The sequence below is a fragment of the Melanostigma gelatinosum genome (assembly GCF_949748355.1).
Source record: "Melanostigma gelatinosum genome assembly, chromosome: 21".
Classification (NCBI taxonomy): Eukaryota; Metazoa; Chordata; class Actinopteri; order Perciformes; family Zoarcidae; genus Melanostigma; species Melanostigma gelatinosum.
In genome coordinates this window covers 15295110-15322560 of record NC_136654.1, presented here as the reverse complement: position 1 = coordinate 15322560, position 27451 = coordinate 15295110, and the positions used below count along the sequence as shown (strand labels likewise).

At 43.1% G+C, this 27451-nt stretch overlaps 2 protein-coding genes across 2 annotated transcripts; one reads left to right on the top strand and one right to left on the bottom strand.

Moving 5' to 3' along the window:
* Positions 1-103: 103 nt before the first annotated feature.
* On the top strand, positions 104-6191 carry sgca (sarcoglycan, alpha). The gene is made up of 11 exons (XM_079293502.1): positions 104-177; positions 414-542; positions 631-782; positions 1763-1829; positions 1914-2112; positions 2192-2360; positions 2822-3030; positions 3271-3297; positions 3619-3792; positions 3909-3935; positions 4060-6191. The coding sequence occupies exons 1-11, from the start codon at positions 141-143 to the stop codon at positions 4064-4066; spliced, it is 1197 nt and encodes a 398-aa protein (XP_079149628.1). The 5' UTR covers positions 104-140; the 3' UTR covers positions 4067-6191.
* col1a1b (collagen, type I, alpha 1b) lies at positions 5864-23342 on the bottom strand. Its single transcript, XM_079293501.1, has 51 exons — positions 23117-23342; positions 21291-21485; positions 20708-20733; positions 20475-20510; positions 19749-19841; positions 19206-19280; positions 19054-19098; positions 18839-18892; positions 18494-18547; positions 18255-18308; positions 17921-17974; positions 17776-17829; positions 17627-17671; positions 17460-17513; positions 17303-17347; positions 17102-17155; positions 15971-16069; positions 15830-15874; positions 15644-15742; positions 15408-15461; positions 15202-15309; positions 14872-14925; positions 14562-14660; positions 14387-14440; positions 14145-14243; positions 13846-13899; positions 13670-13723; positions 13529-13582; positions 13381-13434; positions 13231-13275; positions 13019-13117; positions 12064-12171; positions 11838-11945; positions 11515-11568; positions 11329-11382; positions 11120-11227; positions 10887-10940; positions 10714-10767; positions 10459-10620; positions 10236-10343; positions 9529-9636; positions 9355-9408; positions 9103-9210; positions 8952-9005; positions 8703-8810; positions 8529-8582; positions 8293-8400; positions 7913-8195; positions 7639-7829; positions 7273-7515; positions 5864-7162 (listed from the first exon to the last, which is right to left on the bottom strand). Exons 1-51 carry the CDS (start codon positions 23196-23198, stop codon positions 7016-7018), a joined length of 4359 nt encoding a protein of 1452 aa, XP_079149627.1. The 5' UTR covers positions 23199-23342; the 3' UTR covers positions 5864-7015.
* Between the last annotated feature and the right edge of the window lie 4109 nt (positions 23343-27451).

The following is a 27451-nucleotide window of genomic DNA, read 5'->3' as shown; positions in this document are numbered from 1 at the left end:
TATCTTTATTTACCCCCACTCACACATTCACAGATGCCCCCGGATGTTATGAGGTGAGCGAGTTAAAAATAGCTCTGACATGTCTTTGGCTGTGACTGAGCCCCTCTCCGCTTGGCTCTGTCAATCACAGGCCAAACAAGATGGCAGGCTGCCGGAGCTGGGTCTTCTGTCTAACAGGCGAGTTTTATTCCTAAAAAACAATTTAACTCTGTGTATAATGACACCTCTGGAAAGCCTGTTTTCAATACCACGTCTGGTGTTATAAGCATTTGGTGTTGATTCCAAGGATTGTGTGACTTTAACTCTTAGACTTCACCGTGTCGTGTGTTGTCATATTTCAATGTCACATTTAAGGTTTTGTTTGACAATTTAGATCAATCTTTTGGTGTTTTTTCTTTTACATTTTGTCACAGTTTGTGCTGTCAGTTTGTTTGAGGCCAGTGCAGAGATCAAAGTCACCATTCCTGTGGGGAGGTTCTTCACATATGAGCTGCTGAGGGAGACTTTCCAGAATGACTTTGAACCTTTGTCCAGACTCTACGGTAAGAATCGTTTATTTTGTCATTATTAGACAATATTACAGGAAATATGCTTTCTTTTTTTGATATCTCTTTACTCCTCTTTATAAAGCTGGGCGCTTGTACGATGACCCCATGATTTTTAAGTGCAACCGACAGACTTTTCCAGACCTCCCGGAGTGGCTGCGCTTCACCCAAAGGCACCCCTACGATAATGGCTTCCTGTACGGCACGCCAATGTCTCCAGGGAAAAGTGTAATTGAGGTATGAAGTGAACACTGTCAGCATGCTGCACGTGACATTTATGGCCTCATTTGGCTGTATATATATATATATACCCTTAGATTGCCTTTTGATCATGGGCCAAACATAAATATGATTAGTGGAGACCAATCTGAAAAACATGCAGCTTTCTGACACGTCGGTGGTAAAAGTCAGATCCTGCCGTCAGACCCTCAAGAGAAAGGGTTTTGGGGGTTTTCTCTAACGCTGTCATTTTGAATCAACATTAAAAATGCAGGAAGAAACATGGCTTTGAAGAAGAGATAAGTGGCACTTTTATCTCAATTAAACAGAATGTATTATAGCTGAAAAACATTTGGGATGTAACCACAGATTACAGATCCACTTCTGATGATAAACACTCTTTATATTAACAAACTACAGCCTTTACCATCTGGAGTCCAGGTTGACTTTGGTTCATTTTTGTCTTTGTTTAGCACCATTTAAACTGTCATTACCTCACATACACGCTATCCTCTTTCTTCTTCTCATTTTGCCAATTTAGAAAGTATAAAGCGAACCAAAAATACATAAGAAATGACACAAGTGCCGACAAAAAGTTACAAATCTTCCATCGTAATCACTCAAAATACAGGTCTAGGTTGGAATAAATATAGTTTCACAGTTTGTACATGCTAATACAGCAGAAACATGTCAGCAATACAACTATAATACACTCTATTTACTTGCCCTTTTCAGTAAACATCTGTAAATCATAGAACATATTTATAAGTTATGTCCATACATAAAGCCCAACATGGTCAGGTTTTCTCAGCCTCGCTCTACAGATGTATTTACAGATGAATACACACGCTGAAGAAGGTTAAGGCATTATGGGAAATGTAGGAAAACTAATACAGAAGTAGACTTCAGGGGAAGCAGATATATCCTTGAATGCCCCAAACATCACAAACAAACAGTGAAGTACCGTAAGATGAAAACTCTCATCCTTCTTCTGGCAGATCTACGCCATCAACAAACGGAGCTATGAAGCGGCCAGACACATACTCGTAATCAAAGCCACTGCGGGTAAGATTCATTTAGATTACATCACAAATGCAAGTGCAGTTAAATCAGGGAGTGCAACAGTAACGTCCCTGCTGTCCCTCACAGAGAAGATGCTGCCCTATCAAGCGGAGTTCTTCCTCAAGCTGAGGGAGATTGAGAAGGTGCTGCCCTCTTCTGTTCAGGACGAGATGAAGCAGGATGTGCAGAACCTGTGGGACACAGAGGCCTTGGAAATCGTCAATATCACCAACGCCCTCGACCGAGGCGGCAGAGTCCCCCTCCCTCTTGCGGGACACTTTGAAGGGTAAACACAGAGACGTGAGATGCTGTCAGTTTAAGCTCTGGAGCGACTGCGTGTTCACGGACGTCTCATTCTGTGTCAGTGTGTACGTGAAGGTGGGGTCGGAGCAGTATTTCTCAGATTGTCTCCTGAGGGTGACGACACCAGAGCATCAAAAGCAGTGCAGAGCCGGGGACAAAGTCAAGGTGGCAGGAGGCTGTAACTTCTGCAGCATTCCCAGCAACTGTATCACCTGGTGTAAGACGGAGCTGGTGAGGCCTGGAGATGAAAATATACGATCAACCTGTTTGTTTAGTGACTTTACATGAAAGACTTGTATGCAAAAGTTGTTATTTTTAAAGACGGAAAGTCCATCTATCTTTGATTTAAAATATATATCATTCAATTGATCTGGAGGCCCACTGGAGGAGTCCTGAACTTAAGTTAGGGCTGCAACTAATGGTGGGTTTTATAATTGATTAATTGTTTGGTCTGTAAAACATCAGACAACAGTGAAAACCACCCATTACATTATCTGAGAGCACAAGTTGACGTCATTAAAAATCTTGTTTTCCAAAAACCCAAAGACCTTCAATTCATGTACGACCAAGAAAAACAGCAAATTCTCGTTTGACATTTTTGCTCTAAAAAATGACTTTCACGATTAACCGAAGACCAAAGTAGTTTACGATTAATCCCAACAACAGTCGCTTTCCCTTCTTCCTCCCTGCAGTTCGATCTGACGAAGCGGCAGCCGGCTCCTCCTGCTCCCACGATGGGTTCGGGGATTCTGGAGGACGGCGGTGACTTCAACCCTCCCGAGTCCCCCCCGAGCAGAGACTTCTTCCCGGACTACATCGTGACGGTGATCGTGCCCCTGATCCTCGCCATCATCCTCTGTCTGCTGCTGGCCTTCATCATGTTTGGCAAACGAGAGGGAGTGTATGCATCCGTCTTGAATCTACTGAACAAAAAATGAAAGGGTCAGTTCGGCCACGTTGCCAAACATTTCCCCCCACTTGCCCCTTGTGGACATTCATGCAGCCGATGCAGTGGATTTCCAGGAGGGGTAAGGAGGACGGTATGTCGGTGAACTGACCCTTTAAGCAAATACTCAAAGCTTTTGATTGATCCTGATAAACTGTGACACAGAGGTGACACTTTATTCTTCCTTTTTTTCAGTGAAAAAAGGAATGCAAGAACAAACCAGTAAGTACACTGTTCACTGTTCACTGTTCTCTGATTGATGCTGTCACCAACATGCATTGATCAGTGGTGGAACATAACAAGTGCATCTACTCAAGCAATGTACTTATGTGAAATTTTGAGGTACTTGTACTTTATCCAGAGAGGTATAGAGGGAACATTTTACTGCACAATCAATGCTTTTACTTTTCACATGCTCAGTACATTTTGCTGCTGTTCATGTCCTCAGTACGTTTGCGGCGTTTTGGTTTTGTTTCAATTTCCAATGTTTTTCGAATTGTCTCAAACTGCGACAGGCTTGATATGTGATGTGTTTTTCTGCAGAATTCAGCTGTACCACCACCACACTATTCACGGGAACAGCGATGAGCTGAGGAGCATGGCTGGAGGCCGCGGCGCTCCTTCACCTCTGTCCACTCTGCCCATGTTCAACAGCCGGACTGGAGACAGAGCTGCACCGCTGCAGTCGGACAGCATCCCCCTCATCATGGCCCAGCAGTAAGGACCCCGCCCTCCGATTCACAGATTATTACGCTCATCGATATCATTATTACTGTTATGTAACTTTAAAATACTAATTCTTCACATTTCTTTCTATTCTCCTGCTGTCTTAGTGATCCATACAGTGACACGCTGCCCAGGTAAACCCGCTCGTGGGACTTTCTCCGACAACACTGCACTGCATGCTCTGTGTTTTATGTTATTTCTTGGGTTATTATTAATGATTCCAAGAACACGGACTCATCACGTTGTTCGCTTTTGCAGGAAATGAGAACGACGGATGAAGAGTCATTCATGCAGTCTATGGTTCGATATTTTCAGTGAGAGATCATGTGTTTTTTTCTTCTTTCGGTGCCATTAGAATAAAATAAGAGTGTAGTTTGTCAAATTGTTATTTGCCATTTATGATTGTCCATATTCCCCCATCTTTCTCGACCAATAAAAAAATATTAAAAGCCACATTCTTCATTGTTGTCAGCAAAGCCTAAAATGTCAACGGTTTCTAAATTCAGGTCCCACATCTAGCCCATCTCTGGGTTTAAAGCAGGATTAATCAATCACAAATGCAATTGAGTCACATGCTAAAACCAGGAAAGCTTAGCTTTTTCCAATGCCAAAATTTAAACAAACACAAATGTATATTTGATAAAAAATAGCAATGCTTGGTCGCAACTGTGTCACATAAGAAAACATGAGAAAAAACATTGATTTGTGAAAGATGTGTCTTCCAATACTACCATACTATTTAGTATGCCATAAAATGATTTAGTGTGTCCCAATACATATGTCAAATGCACTGCGCCAAAAATACCAGGATGTTCTCCTGCATCCTGTCGCATTTTGCAGTATGCAAGCTGGCATGCTGTTCTGACCCACAATCCACAGATATATGACCAAGATGGTCAAAATGAAAGGTGCAACGTTATGCGGAAGTTATATATCCCAATTGAATTCATTGAAGAATTGTGAACTTATCCTACAAAGCTTTTTACAGACATGTTTTAGTAGTAGTAGTAGAAGAAGCTCTCATGTCTGTAATTTCAGAGAGTCATCTTTTAGGTGATCCTGATCTTTGCTGATTGGTAATTTCACCTCTTCACACCTCTGAAATCTATGAAAATATAACAGCTGTGAATGAACATCACTTTGGCTGAGCTCCATGGTCATGTCAAGCTGCTTTAAAGTGTCAAAATGAACAGTGCTCTATCGCCTTCACATCATCTTTATATCACTGTTAAAGAATGGCGGTTCAATCTTTTCTCAGAGGGCGACGTCTACATTTACATTTTTTTCTTTTGCTGTTGGAAGGAGGCCAGAGGCTCAAAGTGAAACCTGAAAATGTCAAACCATCAGAGAGTGCAGCAGCACTTTTCTGATCCTTCTGATTCAGTGTTGAATTTCCGCTGTATTTGGCTGTTGTTGCACTCGACTCCCAGAAGGGGTCGCCGGTGTGTCTACGTCTGATTTGGGAGGTTTGAGGCGAAACACACGTCTCCTCTCTTGTTGTCAGTTTGGTCTGTTGACAAACTTCATTCTCATGCAGATCCAGTTCCCTATTTTAAAGTGATTGTGGGAAAAGAAAGTGACAAGAAAACTGCATGTTTGATTAATGATTGGTTTTTGCTGTCTGCTGCATTTTATACAGTTTTAGCTCCGATTTCTAAAGGAACTAATTGGTAGATTTAATTAAAAAAAGTAGCAATTGCGTGTGTATTGATGAAGAAAAGCCAGGTTGGATTATTGGATATTGGCCTTGTTTTCACTGCTGCTTAATAGAAATGTTCTTAGTGCAATTGTTGTGGAACAGTTGATTCCTGAAGCCTATTTTAACTCTATTTCAATGTGTCATGAATGCCTCCTGCTCTCTCTCTCTCTCTCTCTCTCTCTCCCTCTCTCTCTCTCTCTCTCTCTCTCTCTCTCTCTCTCTCTCTCTCTCTCTCTCTCTCTCTCTCTCTCTCTCTCTCCCTCTCTCTCTCTATGAACATGTACAATGCAGCTCAGAAGTAACTCTCCTAACACCTGATTTCAGTTTCACAACAGTTGCAAAAGAGGACAGTGAAAACTTAGCCACTGAGTAGACCACTTCACATGCTTTATTTCAGCACCCAAAAATAATTAAAAACATCTCAATGTATTATACATGTACAAAATAAGTACAGAATCTCTGTTTTAAACCATGAAAGTGGGTCTGCTTCAAATTCTTTTTTTAGAAACCGTTCGCGAAAGACATCAACAAACAACATTAACAACAGGGTGGGAGATGTGTGCTGTTTCTTTTTTTTGTTTTAGTGAAGAGATGTTTTTCCACAGGGGGCAAACAGACAGAGGGATCAACACTGAACAAATGTGCAGGGAAGTGATATTGAACCAGAGTCACTTGCTTGTATCTACAAAGACATGATTGCATGCGTTACATCTGCAGTCATCACCTTTTCAGAACACTTAAGAAGAAAACAATTGCTCTGCATAGACAACAAGACAATGAGTCAATTTAGTAGCACCAAAGGTTCTGCAGGCATTAGTGGCAATAATTACAGTATGACAGTGAGAGTTTCACCATCAAACACCAATATCTGGACCTCACTGAAATGGTAATAGCACCTTTGAATGTTTTTGATTTCCCCACAATAGACTTGTGTAAAAAATTCCCTTTTCCTTTGAGAAAAATAACTGGGGTGACTTCTTGTAATGAGGTAGCCATCTACATATTGCAATGAAGGTGAGCTTCTTTGTTTTGGCTCTTTTTGCTGGTCTTTGTCTGAGCAACGTTCAGGTGTTTTCTTTTTCCTCAAGAATTTAGAACAAGAAGACACTTCACACTTTTTACAATTTATTCAACACCAGAAAAATGGTACACATCACTTGTTGTTTTCAATGTCCTTCCGCAGTGGTAGAAAAATGGCAAAAGTGACCTGTGTTTCATTGCGTGTGTGGATCTTTTTTTTCTCAATCTCCAGGGGGAAATTTTACACAAGTATATATATTATTTTCTTGTTGCCAGTGGAAACAAAAGATTATTTTTAAAGTGTCCTTGTGGTTGGTTTTGGTTGAAGTAGCAGTCCCAGAAACTTGATTGTAAAAACACAAACATCGTCTTCTGCAGAGTGGTTTTAAGCATGTGGACCAATGGCAGCCGAATGAGTTTTGAATGCATAGAAAAAAGATTTAGAGATGACTGCTAGAAAAAAAACAACAATGTCATGTCCATATTTCTTCCTTTTTACAAGAAGCAAACGGGGCCAACTTCGACGCCAAATTCCTGATCAGGTGCACCAACATCCATAGGAGCAATGTCAATGATGGGCAGGCGGGATGTTTTTGATGTATTGTAGTCGATGACTGTCTTGCCCCATGTGCCAGTGTGTGACTGCGGAGAGGAACAAAAAGGAGAAAAAGGTCAGAAACCCGCTCAAGAAAGTCGAGCCGTCTTTCGCGTCTCTCGTTTCTCTTTAGAAACTTGTAAAATAATAAACTCACCGTGCAGCCATCCTCGCTGACGCTGTATGTGAAGCGGCTGTTGCCCTCGGCTCTGATCTCGACGTCGTTGGATCCCTGGAGGAGCACGGCCTTCTTCAGGTTGCCGGTGGCGGAGTCCATGTAGGCGATGCTGTTCTTGCAGTGGTATGTGATGTTCTGAGAGGCCTGGTTGGACATCAGGCGCATGAAGGTCATCTGGATGCTGACATCCTCGGCATCAGCTCCATCGGTGCCATACTGGAACTGGTGGAAGGAGGTGAAGGGTGCACATCCTTTAATGTCACTCAATGGCACATATTCTATGGTCTAACCACTCTAAGGAGGATTTGTTTTTGTGCGGGAGAGTTTTCTTTTTTGACTTCTTACCTGGAATCCACCGGTCATGGACTCGCTGAACCAGATGGGCTTCTTCTCTCTGATGTTCTTGCTGAGGTACCAGTTCTTCATGGGGATGCTGGACTCGCTGGGGTAGACGCAAGTCTCGCCAGTCTCCAAGTTGCAGTGGACCTTGATGGCATCCAGAATGGAGCCCTGGTTGGGGTCAACCCAGTACAGGTCTGTAACAGAGGAACATAAAACGGTTTAAATCTCATCCTCATCTTTATCTAAAAGCTGCATGGGGGCTCTGATCTGCACTCACCGCTCTTCAACTCAGGGTGGGCCATCTTCAGGTCACGGCACATGCGGACTGGGCTCTTCTGGGTACCGTCGGGGCTGCGGATCTTCTCGACCCTCTGAGTCAGGGTCTTGAGGGTGGTGTCGACCTCCATGTCGCGATCGCGCATCATGTTGGGATCGTCGGCGTGGTAGTGGCCGCCACGGAAGGGATCGGGTGCCTTCTCATGAATGGGCTGGCTGACGAAGTCGAATCCACCACCGGGAGGTCCAGGGGGTCCAGCAGGTCCGGGAGATCCGGGAGGTCCCTGTTTGGTGACACCAGAGGTTTACAAACTGCAGACACACAGAAAGTGTCTGAATGTACAAGTAACTGCTTAAAACAAAGATCGCAGTGTAACTTACAGAAGGTCCCATCTCTCCATTGCGACCACGAGGTCCAGGGGGTCCAATGGGTCCAGGCAGACCGTTCATGCCATCCTTACCAGGGGAACCATTAGATCCAGAAGGTCCCTATGGAGCAAAAAGCCACATGATCACTTAATGAGTGAAAGACAGAGTCTCTAAGTGGTCTCAAAGACCAGATTGGAAGTGAATTCATTTTTTGTATAAATAACTATTTATAAAAGAGATGTACTTACTCTGGGTCCAGCAGGTCCAGAGGCGCCAGCAGGTCCTCTCTCTCCAGAGCCTCCCTAGAGGCAGAAGAAGATATGAATATCAAATATTACACATTTAAGAGACAATGTTTACATTGTAAAGTGTGAGAAGTTGATATGTTTTGCTTCTCTACCACTTTAAGCACAGTTACTTACAGCGGTGCCGGACAGACCGTGCATGCCAGTGAATCCTCTGTGTCCCTTGTGTCCTCTGTCTCCAGCCTCACCAGCCTCTCCTCTGTCTCCCTTTGCACCAGCAGGGCCCTGAACGACAACAACAGGAGGTCAACAAGCCAATCTCAGGTTCATACGATCAGGATTCAACACAAGACTGGAGCGATAGCTCAAATCGTGTGCTTATTTATGTTGTTATATTATAACATATTATGTGATGATGAAACGTACAGCGGGACCACGGACACCAGATGGGCCAGCGGCACCGACAGCTCCAGCGCCACCCTAAAGAAAAGAGAGGGTGAAAATAAATCAGATCAAATGAAACGTTATCTGCACTTTTGTTACATATATTTCCAGATAAGCAGGGAGAGGTTCTTACAGACTCTCCGCGGTCACCAGTCTTGCCAGAGGGGCCGGCAGTTCCAGGGGCTCCAGGAGCACCAGGGGGTCCAGGGGGTCCAGCATTTCCACCCTCTCCACGATTTCCCTATAGGGGGCAAATCTCCAGTGAGACAATGCTGGGCAGCTAAAATCTCGTTTCTATTGGGAAGTGATGCTGTACTGAAGATAATATGGCCGAGCAAAACGCAGCAGAAAGTTGAGAATGCTGGATCCAGAGGAGGAGGGTTACCTTGGGGCCAGTGGCTCCGTCGCGACCAGGGGCACCATCGTGACCGCCAGATCCCTGTGGAAGAGCAGCGAGGATGGTCAATCATCGTAACAGCTCAAATACAGGCCCCGTGAACCACTGAATGCATTAAAATATGAGAGACCCTGCTGTCCAAGTACTCTACAGGTCTCGTACCTCACGACCAGCCTCTCCGGAAGCACCGGACAGTCCAGGGGGTCCAGCAGGTCCGGGGGGTCCACGTCCTCCAAGAAGTCCAGAGGGTCCCTGCTTTCCAGGCTCACCCTGAAGAGAAACAAGAGAGGTCAGTTCTGAGGAGAGCTTCAGAAGTAATCTGTAGCAGAGGTTTTCAAAGTGAGAGGCGGGTCACCCCATGGGGGCTCCAAACATTTTCAGGGGAAGCTCAGCAAAGGGAAGTGAAAAGTATTACATCGGTTATTGAAAGACGATCTCATAACTTAAATGTGTGTGATTTGGTGTCAGAGATAGTTTTGAGATACACCAGTTTTGGGGAATGTTACTGTTTTTTTAAGGAACTGCCTGACCATAGACCGTAAATAAGAAGTGGACGTAGTCTCCAAAAAGTCACTCATTGGTTTGTGGACTACGGTTTTGAAGCCTTGAGTTCAGCATTTTGTCTGTCGCCATATTTGTTTATTTGCAACCAGAAGTGACACGAGAGGGTGGAGCTAAGTACAACCAAAGTAGGGTCATTTTCTTCTATCCAATCAGACTTATTTTTGCAACCAGAAGAGTCGCCCCCTGATGGCCAGTAGAAAGAATGCAAGTTTGTTTTTTGTACTTGATATAGTCTGAAGTTACGTCAATATCATGCCATTTTGGCTCAGTTGTTGAGTGTCAATGGGATCATGGTGGATACTCACAGATGGTCCAGACAGACCACTGGAACCACGCTCTCCACGCATTCCAGGGAGACCGACAATACCACGAGTTCCAGAAATACCTTGGGGTCCGGGGATACCAGAGGTACCCTGCACAGAACAACACAGCGCTGAGTCAGCAGGCGCATAATACAAAAAATCACTGTCGGACATTTTATGCTTCGAACTACCTTGACAGAACATCTATTGCAGAATTATAACTCACAGGGGCTCCGTCAGAGCCAGAAGATCCCTTCTCTCCGGCCTGTCCTGAAGGTCCAACACCACCAACCTCACCAGGGCGACCAGCGGGACCACTCTCACCGCGGTTTCCTCTTGCTCCATCTTTGCCGACGGGTCCATTGGGTCCAGGGGGTCCGCCAGCTCCCTGGAGACACGCAGATTCAGGTCAGTAAATGGTGATGTACAAACAGACTGTGTTGGTTATTACTGCTGGTTATGTGGACTAGGTGAAACTTACAGAGGGGCCAGGTGGTCCAACTCTGCCGGCAGATCCAGGGAAACCAGTAGCACCCTACACACGCAAAGAGACAACAGAGATGGCAGCTTGAAACAGCATCACTGGTTCCACCATCATCATCATTACTGTGGCACCTGATTGTACAAAATCCCACATTTTGATGGGATACTCACAGGGGATCCAGCACCACCACGACTACCTTTAGGTCCAGATGGGCCAGAAGGTCCCTGTTGACAAAAAACAATAAGAAAATCAGTTTTACAACATGGGAACAAACATAACCACATGAAAATAATTCATAAAATGCATCTATAATGAAATAAAACTCTTGAACTCTTGAAGTAAAACTAAAGAAGTTTTCATGATTTCATTTATATAATGCATTATATGTGGCATGTGGGCTTACCTGAGGACCAGAGCCTCCAACGGGTCCGCCGGGTCCAGAAGCACCAGCCTCTCCCTTGGGTCCAGAGTCACCAGACTCTCCCTTGGCACCAGGCTGACCATCAGAACCCTGAGGTTGGAGGGTAAGGGAAGAAACAGTTCAACACGACTTGCTTTCTTGTGTCCAGCTTTAAAGATATCGGATTAAAATGTAACATGTGAGATTCTTACAGGAGGTCCAGCGAATCCAGCAGGTCCAGAAGGTCCGGTCTCTCCACGCTCACCCTGTTAAAGTAATGAAGACATTTCAGTCATGATTACGTCTACATTTACAACACCTCTCATCATATTCTGCATATATTATACTGAAGATATAGATCCAGTTTGTGTTTCTAGTCCTTGATGAGGTGTACTTACAGAGGAACCACGAGGACCAGTGGGTCCAGAAACTCCACCGGCACCACCCTCACCCTAAAACCAGAGATGGAGAAGACAAACAGGTCAGCAGTCATCCAACACTTATATCAGGAGTCTTACCACAGAAACAGAAAAATCAAGTTTAAATCTAAAATATCGACAGCATAGTATGTGTTCTATGACAGACGCATGCCGTCTCATTCCTGAAAAATTTGACTCCATTTTATGTGTATAAACGTATGGAAACAAATATGCTGAAAAACAATCCAGCAAAGATCATGAACCTGGATAACTGATATGTGTAGGTTAAAACCTGGTCTCACCTTCTCACCCTGACTACCAGGGGGTCCAGGGACTCCGATAGCACCGGTCATACCACGCCCGCCATCTTTGCCGCCGGCACCATCACCTCCCTTAGCTCCACCATCACCCTGAAGAGAGAATAGAGAGAACGTTACTCATTTGTATGTGGCTGATTCTTTACTTGCTTACATTTTATTAATCAATTCTGACTAATTGCGAGACACACAGGACAGGTGTGGTACTTACTCTCTCTCCCTTGGCTCCGGAGAGACCGCTGGATCCTCGCTCACCGGGCATTCCCTGCATACCGGGGGATCCCTGACCACCGGGGGCACCACCAGCACCAGGCTCTCCCTGCACACACACAGAAATATACACATCATCATCTGTTGATCATATTCAATCAGCTGCAGGTGAACCCTCCAGTGAAATACACAGTGGACAACAATGTTAGGTGATTGTGCACACGGTTTCATGTTGTTGTTTTTGTCAGTGAAGCCATGAAAACTAAAGGATCATTTGGAAAGCAACATGTTAATGAGGTCTGGGATGAAAAACAGAAAACCTGCCCTTTAAATGTAAATATATGAGGACAGGCGAGTGCACATGTGCGTGATTAGCAATGTCAAAGAAAAGAAAAGTCATGTCAGTTGTTTGATTTGGCCATGCTACACACACACACACACACACACACACTCATCTCAGTTATATATGTGTATGAATATAGATATGAGAAGTGTTTGATATCCTGAAGCCGGTATACACCGGATCACATGTTATGACATCATTGATCAGGTGACGCTTTCATGCGAATGACTCATTCGAGAAAATATTACACAATAACTAAAGTACTGGCGGTCCGCTGTAAGGGCTTCAAATATATTTCCTCATTAAATATTAAAATGAGGAGGTGGTACAGCAGATATTAATATTTGACAAAAGGTTTAGATTTTGCTGACCTTTGCACCCTGCATGTGTTATGTAGGTGTTATAATGCTGGATAACTTCATCTATTGTGTATTATTTCTGACATATTGGGTCAGAAAAGTGGGTCTTTCTTTAAATGACTTGCCTGTTATATATTGGTATTTTTACACTTGTTGATAATTAACATTGTTACATTTGATTATTTTTCATTTCAAGAACTGTTTGAGAACTTCTTCAACTTTAAGAGTTTTGTTTTACTTTTTTTTTAACCTACCTTGGCTCCATCGTTACCAGCAGGTCCGGGACCACCACGGCCTCCAGTTGGGCCAGCAATGCCGTTGGCACCGCGCTCACCGGGGAAACCTCTGTCTCCCTAACGCAGAGAAGGGACACATGGGTCATGACCAACATAGCTAAAGACCAGAGGAACCGTGTTTACCGTGGACGAGGACAATGCTGTGTTTCCGAAATGTAGGATGAACTCACTCTTGATCCAGATGGGCCAGAGGGTCCAGGCTCACCAGCATTGCCCTGAACAGAAGAGGGAGAGGGGAGAAAGAGACATTTAATCGAGGAATCTCCCACGAGAATCTTCCACGAAATGAAATACACAGTGCATGGTATCGTGACTCTCACCTGATCACCAGGCTTGCCAGTCTCACCAGTAGAACCTTGGGGTCCAGGAAGACCCTGCACAAAGAGGAGAGGTAGATGTTTAGGGTTAGCAAGTGGCACGGCTCAGAGCTACGTCAACCAAACAGAAGACAGCACTCTCAAAACCTACCTGGAATCCGCTAGCTCCACCGGATCCCTGCTCTCCCTTCTCTCCAGCAGGTCCCTGAACAAGAAAGAAGCGAAGCCAACGATGAGAAACCGTGTGACGCTTTCATGGTTTAGCTTAAGTTCAGTTTAACGAGATACATACAGCAACACCGGAAGGTCCAGGAGCACCAACGTCACCATCTTTGCCAGGAGCGCCCTGTGGACAAAAACATTACCAAAACCAATTATCAACTGTTTTTGTGCTATTTCTGGCACTTTCATTTTGATAGAAAATATTGTTTACACTGTAGGAGTTTCATTTGTATCGTTAGTACTTACAACAGAACCACCAGCACCAGAGGGACCTCTCTCACCGGACTTACCAGACTCACCCTGTTAAAAAGAACAAAGTTCACACTTACATCTGCCGTATAAGGGATTTTACATCAGTGTTTCCTCTTAGACTTCAACACAAAAATAGACATTGCTTAACTCTTGCTTATCTCATATTCTCAAACTGCATAGTATCTATATGATTGTTGTACAATCAATTGACAAACTAGCAAGGACGGATCCTCTCAAATGCACCTTCTGAGGACGATTGTTTCCAGACAAAATGCGTGTGGCCCTGAACTCACGTTAACTCCCTTGGGTCCGGGGAATCCCATAACTCCAGGCTGTCCTCTGGCTCCACTAGAGCCAGGAGGTCCGGAGCGTCCATCTTGTCCAGTGGCTCCCTAAAGATCACCAGAAGACAGGAGAATACTGTAAGAGAGACTCTCATATCATGATTAAATGGATTGTTTACAAGCTGCATTTCTTTTGCGTTGCATGGAGTACATGTTCAGCTCTTTGAAACTATTTGTGAGTCGGTACTTACAGCAGGTCCGCTCTTTCCATCAGCGCCGGCGCTTCCGGGGCTACCAGTCACTCCCTGTCGAGAGAAAGGCCATTCAGTGAGTATGACGACGAACAACGTTCATATATTGAGTGTATTCCACATTGCTATAAGATTAAAAAGAGCGTAACAGAAAGAAACATGTGGCAGATCTCACCTTGGATCCATGTGCGCCAGGAGCACCGAAGCTTCCAGACTCACCGGTGGATCCTTGAGCTCCCGCTGGACCGTTGGCACCACGCTCACCAGGGCCTCCCTGTCAGACAAGTGGGGACGAGAGTCAGGGGAAGTCTGCACAAGTGGGTCAAGTTCATGACCCAAATTACTTTCAGTTAACTGGAAGGATTCATTTACTTCGATCTCTGCTTATGTCTGTTATGGTTTTCTGATGTGAGGTGTGAACACGTTAAGCCAGAACCAGGTTTGACAACCTGGCCTGGTTGTGGACTCATTGGTAAGATGCTCACCTTGCCACCAACTCCTCCATCAGATCCAGGGAAACCACGAGCACCAGGGCCACCCTGAAGGAGCAGAGACGCCAACCAGGTTAGTAACTGTGGTGTAAATGCTCAGACTTCATGCTGTGAATCCCCCTGGGAATTTAGCGTACTGTAAATGTGCACGAGGCTTTTCAAAGAACACTGATGAACATGATTAGCATGATTTTAAGACGGTGGGAGATGGATATGTAACATCACGGCTGTTCCCAGTGGTAACGCGATAAAAGTGCGCTGTTCTTCTGGATGCAGTATCTACAGTATCCAACAGAGGTTCATGTGAAAGAAGAAGTAACATACGCGCTCTCCAGAGGGTCCACGGCCTCCAACACCACCGGGCTCTCCACGTCCTCCTTTCTTGCCCTCCTCACCAGAGGGGCCAGGAAGTCCCTGAACTCCAGCGGGGCCCTGGAAAAAAAGGAAAGCAAGGTCATTAATAAACACTTAATCCAACAACAACTAAAACACGCAGAATGTTAAAAAAATTCATGAATTGTGAAACTTACATTTTCTCCCTTGCCACCATGCTCTCCCTTAGAACCAGGGAGTCCATGATCACCCTGTTGGCAGAACACACACACACACACACACACACACACACACACATACACACATTTAATGTTGGCTGTCAGGTCTCTGTAACATTTAAGAAGAATAGATAAATCACAATGACAACATATCGTAATATATTGAATCGTTGTATCGGGTCGGCAGATTCTCGCCAATGCTCAGCCCTACTCACGTTGTTACCCTTGGAACCAGGAGCACCAACAGCTCCCTGAGCTCCAGCAGGACCGCGAGAGCCGGGGAAACCAGGAGCACCAGCAATACCAGAGTTACCCTACGGGGTTAGAGAGTCGGGGTGTCAGGAACACTTCATGTGCAGGAGTCCAGCGGCGTCAACGTGATCAGTGAGTATGATACTTACAGGAGAACCCTTAGCACCAGAGGAGCCATCAGATCCGGCGGCACCCTGTTCAGAGACGAAGTGAATTGCATTTAGCATTTTTTTAATTTATCCTTGCCATGTGAGAAAGATTTGACACTGTTAAGTCCAGGTTCTACTCACAGCAGCTCCAGCGGCTCCAGAGGGTCCTGGGTTACCAGCCTCACCACGGGCTCCCTGGGGTCCCTCGTGTCCACGGCCTCCTGCGACACCGCTCTCTCCCTGTGAAGGGGAAGCAACGTCTCAACTTGAATATTGTAAGTATCTAAATCAATCAATTATAAATCAAAAGCAAATGATCCGTCTTGGCACGTCAACACCAAACTAGATTAAATATACAATTCAATGACGTTGTAAAGACACGTTAACGGTCTGTAAAACTGTGGTATGTTGTCCTAGTCCATTGATACTAGTGGGAAATCATTTTAGAGTCTTATCTCTTCAAAATAATACAGCTTGCACTTTGATTTCGAAAGTACTAATAAAGAGAGTAAACCACCACACTAATGTTAAATTGGCTCATTGCATACATTCTGAAAATAACCATGCGTGGGGGGGGGAGTTACAGGATGTCACAGAGAGGAGGGACGCAGCAGCAGGAAGGCGCTATTAGAGGTCTGCTGATGCCATCAGGTGGCTACAGGGTTCACCTGGGAGACGCAATATTAGGCCAAATATTTACTTTTCGGTTTTACACCATGCTGACTTCATGGTCTGACGGTGTAAAGTGGAGATAATTGATCTGTTACATGTGGATTTAGCATTTTGGAGAAGTTTCAATGTCGACTACCAACAACAAGGGACGGGGGCTTAATCTTTATAGACTGTTAATGTCCCCAGATTTAATTCAGTACTAATGAACAACACCAGGGAGATACTGAGACAGCGAGTCAGGTGTGTAACAAAGGAGGCGAGGCGCTGAGACGTTGAAATAGTGTCCCTGTCTGAAGGACCAAGTAGTAGCTGCAATTTTAAAGGGTTTAATAATGTTTGTGGTCAAATAATAATAACTTTAACAATAGGTAACTTTAAAGGTGCTTTATTCATATAGCACCTTTAAAAAAAAAGAGTTTACAAAGTGCTTTGAGAGACAAAGCAAAGCAAAAGCAAGGCAATAAAACAACAGGATGCCCAACAAAAGCAAGACAAACTCAGGTAAAAATGAATAAAAACAATAGATGAGACAATAAAACCCATCGATGCAATAAGAACGAACTAATGTGTTGGATATTAAAAATGTATTGGGAGACTTACTTTAGCACCAGCACCACCGGAGAATCCAGAGGAACCGGAAGGTCCAGTAGGTCCCTGAAAAATAATCATGACGTTAGCAGACATCCACAAAGACATCTGTAAATGTGATGGAATGCTAATTACAGAGCATCAAAACCTTTTAGTGGAGCTTTAGGCAAAGATGTCACCACACAATTTTATATTTCCAAAAATAATACTTACAGGGGGTCCAGCAGCGCCAGTGTTGCCATCATTACCACGGGCACCCTGCGGAGGAGGAGGAGATCAGTTGAAGTGATTTGCAGGAATCATATTTGTATCAAAGTATCGACTAACACCATATCATTTTTTATAGCATGAGAGGAATAGCAGCGCTTACAGAAGATCCAGAAGGTCCAGGGCGGCCTCTCTCACCAGGAAGACCACGAGCACCCTAAAAAAGACCCCAAAAAACAGGACAATATTAGCTTGACATTATTATTACTCAGTGAGACCTTCGAGGGATGTACGTGTCAATAAACTGATTGAGATGAGACAAAAACGTACCATGGCGCCGGCGATACCGTTCTCACCAGATGCACCAGACTCTCCCTGTGGACAAATACAGGAGGGATTTGATTCAGAGTGAAATTTTGGTTCAATTTATGTTGAAATTCCTGCTTTGTTTTCGACAACAGCGCATCCTGCTGTCCTACCTTGGGTCCAGCGGGTCCAGCGTCTCCCTTAGCTCCATCCAGACCGCTGAATCCCTGTGCACAAAATCAATCAGGGTCGGTCACCTCTCTTTACAACGTCACAGTTAAAGTTTTCTTTTTGTAATCAATGCTCATCCAAACTCACTCTGTGTCCCTTGATACCGGGCAGACCGGGTGTTCCTGGGAATCCACGAGCTCCCTGCAGGAGGAAATCAAGTGACGAGTTCATAACTAAGTTTCAGAAGCAACAGGCAAATGTCTCACGCATGAGAACGTCCTGTAATAAACATAAGGGTCTTTCTGCAACTAGAGAGTTTGAAAATCATTTGAAATGACTCTAAAAATGTGCTGATGGTTTGAAAAACGAAGAGAAACCATCAGATTGTTTTGCTGACCAACAGGTTTCACATAAATGCCAATTTAGGATTAATTTCCGGCCGACCAGCTCCTGAACTTTGTCCTCAATGGGCATCACTCACCTGAGGGCCAGCGGCTCCACGCTCACCGGGGCGACCAGCTTTGCCGGCCTCACCCTGTTGAAGACACACAGAGAGGAGGTTAGAAGACTACGTATGTATCCTTCATGAATTTGTGACATATTCAGAACAACATGGACAACGGTATCGTGCTGGAAGGACCAATTAAATGTCTTTCCTTTGGTTATAAATGAATAGTAATGACAACAAGCAGGGATGAAAACAATCAATAAATCACTTACATCATCTCCGTTCTTTCCAAGCGGACCAACGGAACCACGAGGACCCATAGGACCCTAAAAAACAACAACAAAAAACGGATTTGCACCAAATTAATGTTGGCTATTTGAAGTAAGTGTGTGAATATTCACTGTCATTAAGGGTAAAGAAGAGAGGGTATTTATAACTGGCAAAACGTGGTGTGTGTCAGTGATTACAACAGGAAGTAGAGCGCAGGAAGTAACATGTTATCAATAACAAATACATGAAAAGTATCGTTTTTAAAATGGAATCACACCGATTTCAGGGTTTCCTCTCAAATAAAGAGAAACTTTTATTAAGCAGAAATAAAAAATGTGTATACTCACAGAGGCTCCGGGCTCACCGGGCTCTCCAGGGGGGCCGTTGAAACCCTGAGGACCCTGATGGACAACAACAGATATTCATGTTTAATGTTTATGCATTCATCGTAGATGCAGTGTCACATATCTGAGCAAAGAAAGGGAGCTCGGGTAATGGCCAAATCTTTTGTTGAAATGTTGAGGAAAGTTTATTGTGAAAATGAGAATGAGGGAATACTTACAGAGGAGCCAGCTTGTCCAGGAGAACCACGAGAACCCATGGGACCCTATTGATGAAGATGAGACAAAGATCCGTTAGATTCTCTTTATTATTTAGTCTAAACAGGAACTTTAGCAATACAGATAGACTGAGAAAGAGCAAAAGGCTTCGTACCATTGGGCCAAGTTGAGGTTCGCCGCCGCCGTATTTGGAGTGGTCTCCACCATAGCTCATCTGAGGAGAGAAGTTCTGTAACGGGAGAAGATAAAGAGTGAGATTAGTCACTGAGCTTTGGGAAACAACACTTCAGAGTTAAAGTCACTGAATCACATGCTACAGTATAAAGGTTTCTATCTCGGCAGAGGAGCGATATATTTGATTCTGTTGCACAGATATTGAGGTAAAATGTTATAAAGGCTTTGTGTGTCACTGACGGAATAAACTGGTGAGATCGACACGAGATATTCTGCGGTTTCCCCAGACCTGAAACCTGAGGATCAGGGAGCTGTCTGCACTCCCAGTGCTGAAATAAAGATTCCTAGCTGCTTCTGTCTACCACAAAGCCTCTCCTGCTGACCTCTCTTGTGCAAAATTAAGAATTTGAATGAGAGAGATGATTTGTATTTTGTAAAGGGGTGTCTCATTTGTAAACAGAGTCGAGTCATCTGTAAAACGCAATACCAGGCTTCCTGTATGTCGGGACATGGAGATACTTACTCCGCCAAGGCCAGGTGGGCCAGGGGGGCCGGGAGGGCCGGGGAACCCAGGCTGTCCATCGTTGCCATCGTTGCCAGGAGGACCAGTTGGACCCTGTCGAAAGGTAAGGCAGACACAGTCGGTTAGCAATCTTCTTCATGCAAACCTGATTATAGCTCATAACCCAACCAAAGTAGACGAGTCTTTTCTATGAAATCATTATTTATATAAACAAATTACACTGTTACACTGCACATATCTGTAAGTTCCACTTGCTGTACTTGTGCAGCAATGCTGCTTTTGAATCCCGCACGTTTGCAAAAAGGTTGAAAATGTGTTTGATTACAAGTTAGGTTTTCCACAATTATCATGTTAATGTTGTTTCATACTAATCCATCAATTTATAAATCAATTCCCGTTATTTGAACTTTCAACTTTTGATGACCTGTTGACCTTGTGACCTATTTATTAAAGGTCATTAAGAACAATCACGTCATAGCAGCCTGAACAGCATTTAGATTAGTTTGTATCGACTCAATTAGCTCAGCAAAGATGTAACACCGCTGTGTTCATTTTCACATTTTAAATCATGATTATTGAAATGTATAGCGAAGGATACGTTTATTAGAATTGAATCAGTCAATTTAAAACAATAACCAGCACAAAAGAGAATCATTGTCAGTCTGACTTTTCTCTGACAGAAAATGATCATACTCAAGAAAATCAATAAAGGCAAAGTGAACCTACCTTGTCTCCCTTGGTGCCAGTTTCTCCAGTTTTTGTCTATGGACAGACAGAAAAATGGTGATAAGCTACACTGCAATGTTTCATCCAGACTTTAAAACGTGCACCATCTAGAATATAAGCAGGTGTAATGACTAACTTCACCAGGCCATGCCAGCATGTCCAAAGAGAGACACGTACTATAATCACACATGTAAAAAAAAAAAAAAAAGAAGCAATTTTAAAGAGCTAAGTACCTCAAACTCGCCTGGATCCTGGGGTCCTATAGAAGCAACGGAGAAAAAGAAAACGTCAACACCTCTTGAACATTTATGAGAGACACATTCATAACTTTGGACATTTACAAAATAATGTAAATGTTTGAGTGGCAGGTCCAGGCAGGGAGTCGGGGCTGATTACAGCGTGATTACATCATGTCATAGAATTACTGACAAACATGCATATTTATTGGATTGTTGATGTTTCTGTCGTGGAAAAGGAGTAAAATAAATGATGTAAATGTTGTTATGGGAGAAGTGACGTTTGTTGCACACTTCATGTGAGGCCGGCATGTTGGGAAATGTAATATGCACTGCCAGACTTCCCCAAAGAGCAGGTTAAATCCACCGTTAAAATAATGCTTATTGAAAATGACAAACAAAAGGTAAATCCAAAGCGGTTATTTTCTGAAAATCCTCAGGAGAGCAGGCAGGCTTTGGGCCTTGAGTCCATTGGTGACCAGAGAGACACGGGTGGTCAGAGGTGAAGTGGGAGGCACTAGGTGGCGCCACAAAGCTAATTAAACCACTGAATTGGTGAGGGTGGATGAAGGTGAAGTACCATCGGACTCGGGGCAGATTGGGCAGCACTCTCCGTCTGGGATGATGGGATCGGCGCAGTCGGATGTGTCCTCACAGATCACCTCGTCGCACATGACGCTTCCACTGTCGCAGATGCAGATCTGGCAGGGCTCTGGTTTCCATACATCCTTGTCGTTGTACAACTGTCCATCCAATCTGCAGTTGCCGAATGTGCCTGAGAGGATAAAAAAAACACGGTGAGTTTTGGTATCAATTAAGAAGAAATATTTTTAAAAACAGAGCAAACATCCTGACATTATCTCTTGCAAATTAGGTTTGGCATCAGTAAACTGAATTCTGTACAATATGTGGTAAGATTTAATTGAGCCTTCGCTACACCTGTACAGGTGTGCATCATATGGGAACCAGAAGTGGCCAATAGGCTTAGATCAGACACCAGACTCTGTCTACAAAGCAACATGATATTCAGCAAAAATAGTTATTTATGAATGTAGACCTGTTTGTTCTTTCAATTTTGAGACTGTAAAGTAATCAGCTCTGGCCTCTGGCTTCTGGCACGTAACCTTCATGGGTGTTTTTTTCCTTACAGGGACTTTGCAGAAGTTTTTTTTTGTATCCGTTCTTCAACGTGTCATTTTAGCTATATTGTGGCTTCAAGATGCAGAATAAGTCATAGAAACACCCTTTTAATGAGTTTTTTAAAATCTTTAAAAAATCTGGTGTTTAGTCACTGATTATCCGCAGGAATATATTGTTTTTAATTAAGTATAACACCAGTGTTCATTAACCGGAGTATACATTATTTGGGCCTGGTAAATGTTAGAATACAGGCCGTATCATGCAACAGAACAAATGTAGCAAAAGTCACGATACAACATTTCTGATCAGACGTAATTCAAGTCTTTCTCCTCAAAAACTCTGAGTGGAAAGTTGCACTGGGCCTAATCACATTTCAAGCTGGTGGATGTGTGGTTGGGCCTCTGGAGGATGGATGCACAGTTCCAGTGTTTGCCACTGAGCGGCGCTGTTAACCTCCAAAACGAGATCTTCCGCACCCTTCTCTGCCTGGTGATAAATTGATGTCTCGACTTTTTTTTCAGACTTAGGCGATTTTTCCATTGTCTCATTTTTCACCTAACCAAACCAAGTTTTACACAAACTGGATAATTATGTTGTTTAATTCAGTGTGACATTCGTATGAAGCTTTTTTGCACAAGTTCAACCTTAAAACAGTTATAATGTCTCCACTCAATCAGGTTTGGTCCCCCCACAAACTTTGCTTACTTTTTGATGCGTTGGTGTTGAAACTACTGAGATAAAATCCAAGTGCTCTAGAGTCGACAGACATTGGCACATCTTTGTCACCTGGGATTCGATTTTGCTAAAACTGGCGAAAACTACTCTACAAACGAAATGCAAATAAGACTTCCTTAAATGGATTTTGCCATTTTCTAACTTGATATATGCTTGTGCTTTGCCTCAACTCTATTTGAACTCAATGTCCTGTCACTGCGCATCAGAGAAAGTGCAGCTGCTCCCCTCAAGGTTTGCGCTCCAGCGCGCAGAACGCACAGTGAGCTTGTATCTGCACGTCAGTGAGAGCAGCAAATAATAGAGAAAAGGTTATATAAACTCCTATTCGAGTCCAGTTCACCCCCCAAAAAAAAATCACCAAAACGCCTCACTGTGCAACAACTTTCACAACCTAAAGCGCACAGGAGTCACGTATCCCACAGAGGACTTAAGTTCCAGCAAACGGCTCAGCATCCTTTGTGGGCTCTCCAACATCCCGAGGGTGCCACAGTCCCAAAACAACTCAAAGCAATGTTTGAAAGGGATACTTACTGTCATCCTCGCCTTGACCTCTCACCAATAGCACTGTTGCGCTGAGCAACAGCGCTAACCGAATATCCACAAAGCTGAACATGTCTAAATATTAGACATGTAGATTCTTTGAGACAAAGGGGGAATCCTTTTTTTCTTCTCAGACACCACTCATAGAACGTAGGGTCCGGTGTGTGTAATTCCAAATCCAGACCCTAGCAGAAACTCCCTACTGCCTAAACAAATGAGTTAGCTTGCCTTTTATATGCCAAAACGTTTTGGGGGAGGTCTCGTGCGCACCAGATAACTTGTACATGTTCAAGTCACAGAGTCCCTCCTTCATCAGAGAGAGGGGCAGTCTTCAAACATGTCAAACAAGTTCACGTTTCAGCTCAAACGTGGATGATGAGGACGGGCAGCATTTACGCGCCGGCTCGCCACCGTTCAGACATTGTTTTATCATCTTCTGCTTCTCCGTGGACTTTCCTAATTGAGGCTTTTTTTAAGGGTGTTTTGTCTTTTCGTCCTCTAACCTGAGACATTGTGTCGCTGAGCTGATTTTCAATCGTCTGGACGCTGGATGGTTTTATTTGTGTAAGAGACCATCTGCAATTTAGCCTTAATCATTAGGCCCCAATTTATCAAGGATATGCTGAGCAGCTGAGGACTGGATTTATTTCAGTTGGACAGGAAGTTATTTAATTTAAATGCCTTAATTTAATGATAACTTGGGCTCACTTGTTTCTTTAAAGAGGAAGGAATGGGTTCCGAATGATGTCTTTCGTGCGCAATTTACGCACGGAGAGCAAACCAGATGGACTATGAAATAATAGCCAAGATAATAACGAGTTCCTATGTACAAGTAATTAGGAGCTTCTGTCCTTTAAGGACATTTTCGAGAGGGAACCATACTGGTGTTATTATGGGTATTACAACTCTGAAAAGAGGTTGTTTCTTTTTCTTTTTTTTATTCTGGGCATATCCACCTTCTGAGTATCAAGCACCTGCAAGCAACTGCAGTCAAATGATGAAATATAACTTCACACACAAACATTGTAGCCCTATCCAGTTATATGTTTTATGCCTTTAAGGTAAAATAATTGCTAACCTATATGAAATGTTAACATTTTCCCCTCATTATTAGGTATTTGAACCCTTTCTCTACCTGTTACACCTGCACAGAAATAAGATTTAGGCTGCCAACAAAGGTGCTTTTATTTTTGTTTTCTTTAAGTAAGCAATCCGGAATCCAAAATGAACAAACTGTGTTGAAAATCAACCCATTCCAAAAGAGGCATGGCCATATGACGTTAGAGACAGGGAGGGAGGGAGGCAGAGAGAATAAAAATTGGCAGATCCACAAAGCAGTCTGGTTACACTGTGGACACGTTGCAGCTTCCACAACAGCAGTGTGGCTCGAGTTGACCTTTCATTTACTTTCTGATGTTGTCTTCTTTTTCTGACATTCAACTCAAAGAACCTGTCCAGTTTTCAGCTGCGGACATTCAATTCAAGCACAAATGCATGTTAGACTGACGACCCATGAGTGTAATAACCAAATCATTGAATAGGCTTTTATTTTGTATGTGAGCACATCAGTTCAGTGGGATGTTTTAATTCTGAAATAGACCTTGTATCCATTTTGTGAAAAGAAAATGATAAATGAATAAAATAGCTAAGTATGACTTCTACCTGTGATTATTAACTTACATTATCTTGAATTTAAAGTGTTAGCCCCATGATTATTCTGTGATTTGTCCAAAAAAAAGCATAGTGTGGCCACTTCATGCACGCCGAATCAACAAGAAGACAATCACTGAAAATGTATGAAATGTTCAAAACTATCAATGAAAAAACTGAAACCATTTGGACACTAGTATGAAATCAACATTATGTGTAGAAGTAAGTTTTCCCAAATGATCATGAACTATGATTGAGGTCCACAAAATATCTCAAAACATCTCCAAACAACACTCTTGTGTTTATGGAAGCATTTTGCAGCTATCATGCTAGCTAGGCTACTTCATGCTAGCTGGATCAACAAAGAATCAAAAAGACCATAATGTATGGATTGTTAATGCTGTTACCTAACCAATAAGATAAAACAGAAACTATCTGGAAGAAAAGATTAAGGTACAATAAAATAAATACACTACACATAAAATAAGAATGATAATAGTCGATAGAGGGTAGTAGCTAAACACTAGTGGCATTAGCTAGCATGAATAGGGCCTACTAGCAATGAGTAGAATTAAGTTTTCCCGTATTATCATGACTAAATGATAGAATAACTGCACGCAATATTCAAAAACATACAGATAAAGCTCATTTTGATGTTTATTGTTGCATTTCTTATACTCCATGAAGTATTTTTCAGACATTTGCACATACACGCAGTCGACACAAACGTTGGCTTGATATGGCTTCAGCTGCAGGGAAAATGAATCGTTTCCGAGGATGTTTTGTGTGGTTAGTGATTTTGTTTGCATTAAGCAGTTTCTTTTTTGTTTTTTTTAGCATTTCCTTTACTTATGAAAGCAGTGAGTCTCCTCAACCACCTGCCACACAAACAGCTGTCAATCTCCATTTCAGTGATTCGTTACATTTTTTCGTTCCTATTTTCTGCAAGGTTTTACTGGCTATGTATCCATTGCAGCCTGCAGGAGGGTTACATCACCTTTCTTGAGGATGGTGATGGCGCTATGCATTTTCTGATGAATTTAAATACAACACTGCAGGAGCAACAAAAACACCCTTTATGTATGAATAAAATGTTATATAGAAATATTTGGAGACTTCTATGCAGGTGTAGCTCTTCTTCAGTATCCTCTATCCTTCCTTTCAAATCATTTTTGTGTTGACCATTTTATATTAGAAAAGCACAATTGTTAGTTGAGAGTTTTAACCCACTAGCACATGCATAATGCAAAAATAAAGTGATTTAAACTGCCACAAGTGCACCTTCGAAATAAGACACACCCATTTAAATGACTTTTTTTGGACAAGAAAAAAAAGGTTAGTGGGGGGAATTGTTAAAGTTACACAGTTATCACAGGTTTCTGGGTGTTTTGAATGAAATGAAAATAGGGAAGTCCTGTTTCTTATCATGTTGTTTGTCAGAGGAAACCCATTTGATAGGACTTGCGCCTGTGTGCTGTATCTGTTATTTTAGCTTTAAAACAACATCTGCACAATAAGGAATTTGGTTTTATCCTCTTTTCTGAGTTCTGAAGGTGCAAAATGCAGTTGAAATAAATCAGTTTGATCACGAGATGAACCATTCTTTCAAGCAGTATTTTTACAGTGATTTTCCATGAGCGAAAAGAAGCCTGAAGCTCACAGGACAGTGTTTAAATGTAACTGGTAATTTTCTGGTGTTTGGAGTTGCTGCAATCTGTAATGTATTTCTTTGTGGCGAGTCTCTCAGAGTTCAGACTGGTGGTTTGGGTGGAAGCGCTCAGAATGCGTTTATGGCATTTCAGCTGCATTCAAATGTTCTACGGTACCTACCACTGTACCTCACTGAGCTACATGTTTTTGAACTGGAAGATAAGATATTTAGCATGTTTTAGCAAAGAAATTGCTGTCAGGTTCTTCTGCCAACAGAAACAATCCACAACTTTCAGCATCGGGATTGTAGGCAATCGCTGGAGATCCACTATTGTCAGGCAGTCTTTGAGAAGAAGGAGTGCAAATTGAAATGGAGCCACCAAGCTTTGCAGACTCGGGGGAGGAAATTCTTAGTTTGTCATTGGCAGCTTGTGGAAGGACATGAGCCTGAGATGTAAGAGGTTGTGGGGAAAGAGTCTACATATATTTAATGGCTTTAGTCCTGTTAATGACAATAAAGCAACTCTTATTTGAAACAAGTCCTGCACTGAAGCAGTTTAAGGACTCAAATTGGATGACTTCACTTGTGGCAATCATTTTGGAGCAGGCATCTTTGCACAAGTTTACATGCAGCATGAATACGAGGCAGAGCTAGCACAGTAACTAAAAAGTTCTAAACTGTGCATTCCCCAGCAAGCCTCTGAGCTGTAGCCAGCAACACGTAGCATATGCCTGGCCTTGTCCACGTGTTTCTACTTGTAAATCTCTGCTGCTCCAAACTCTGACGAAGCCAAACCCTCTCTGTCTCCCTCTCTCACTTACTGCCTGCAGGCTCATTTTCCTCCACTTTATTTGAGATGCCCAGGGGCATTTATTTGTTTTTTGCTTTTTTTAAACTACAATGTTTTCTTTAAGTCATTGTCTCACCAGCACTCTGCTGGAGGCCACTATTACTTGCTGTTAAACCGAAAGTTACGAATGTAACTACGGTTCTATGAATCCTGGATGACCGCCAGAGGCAGTGCT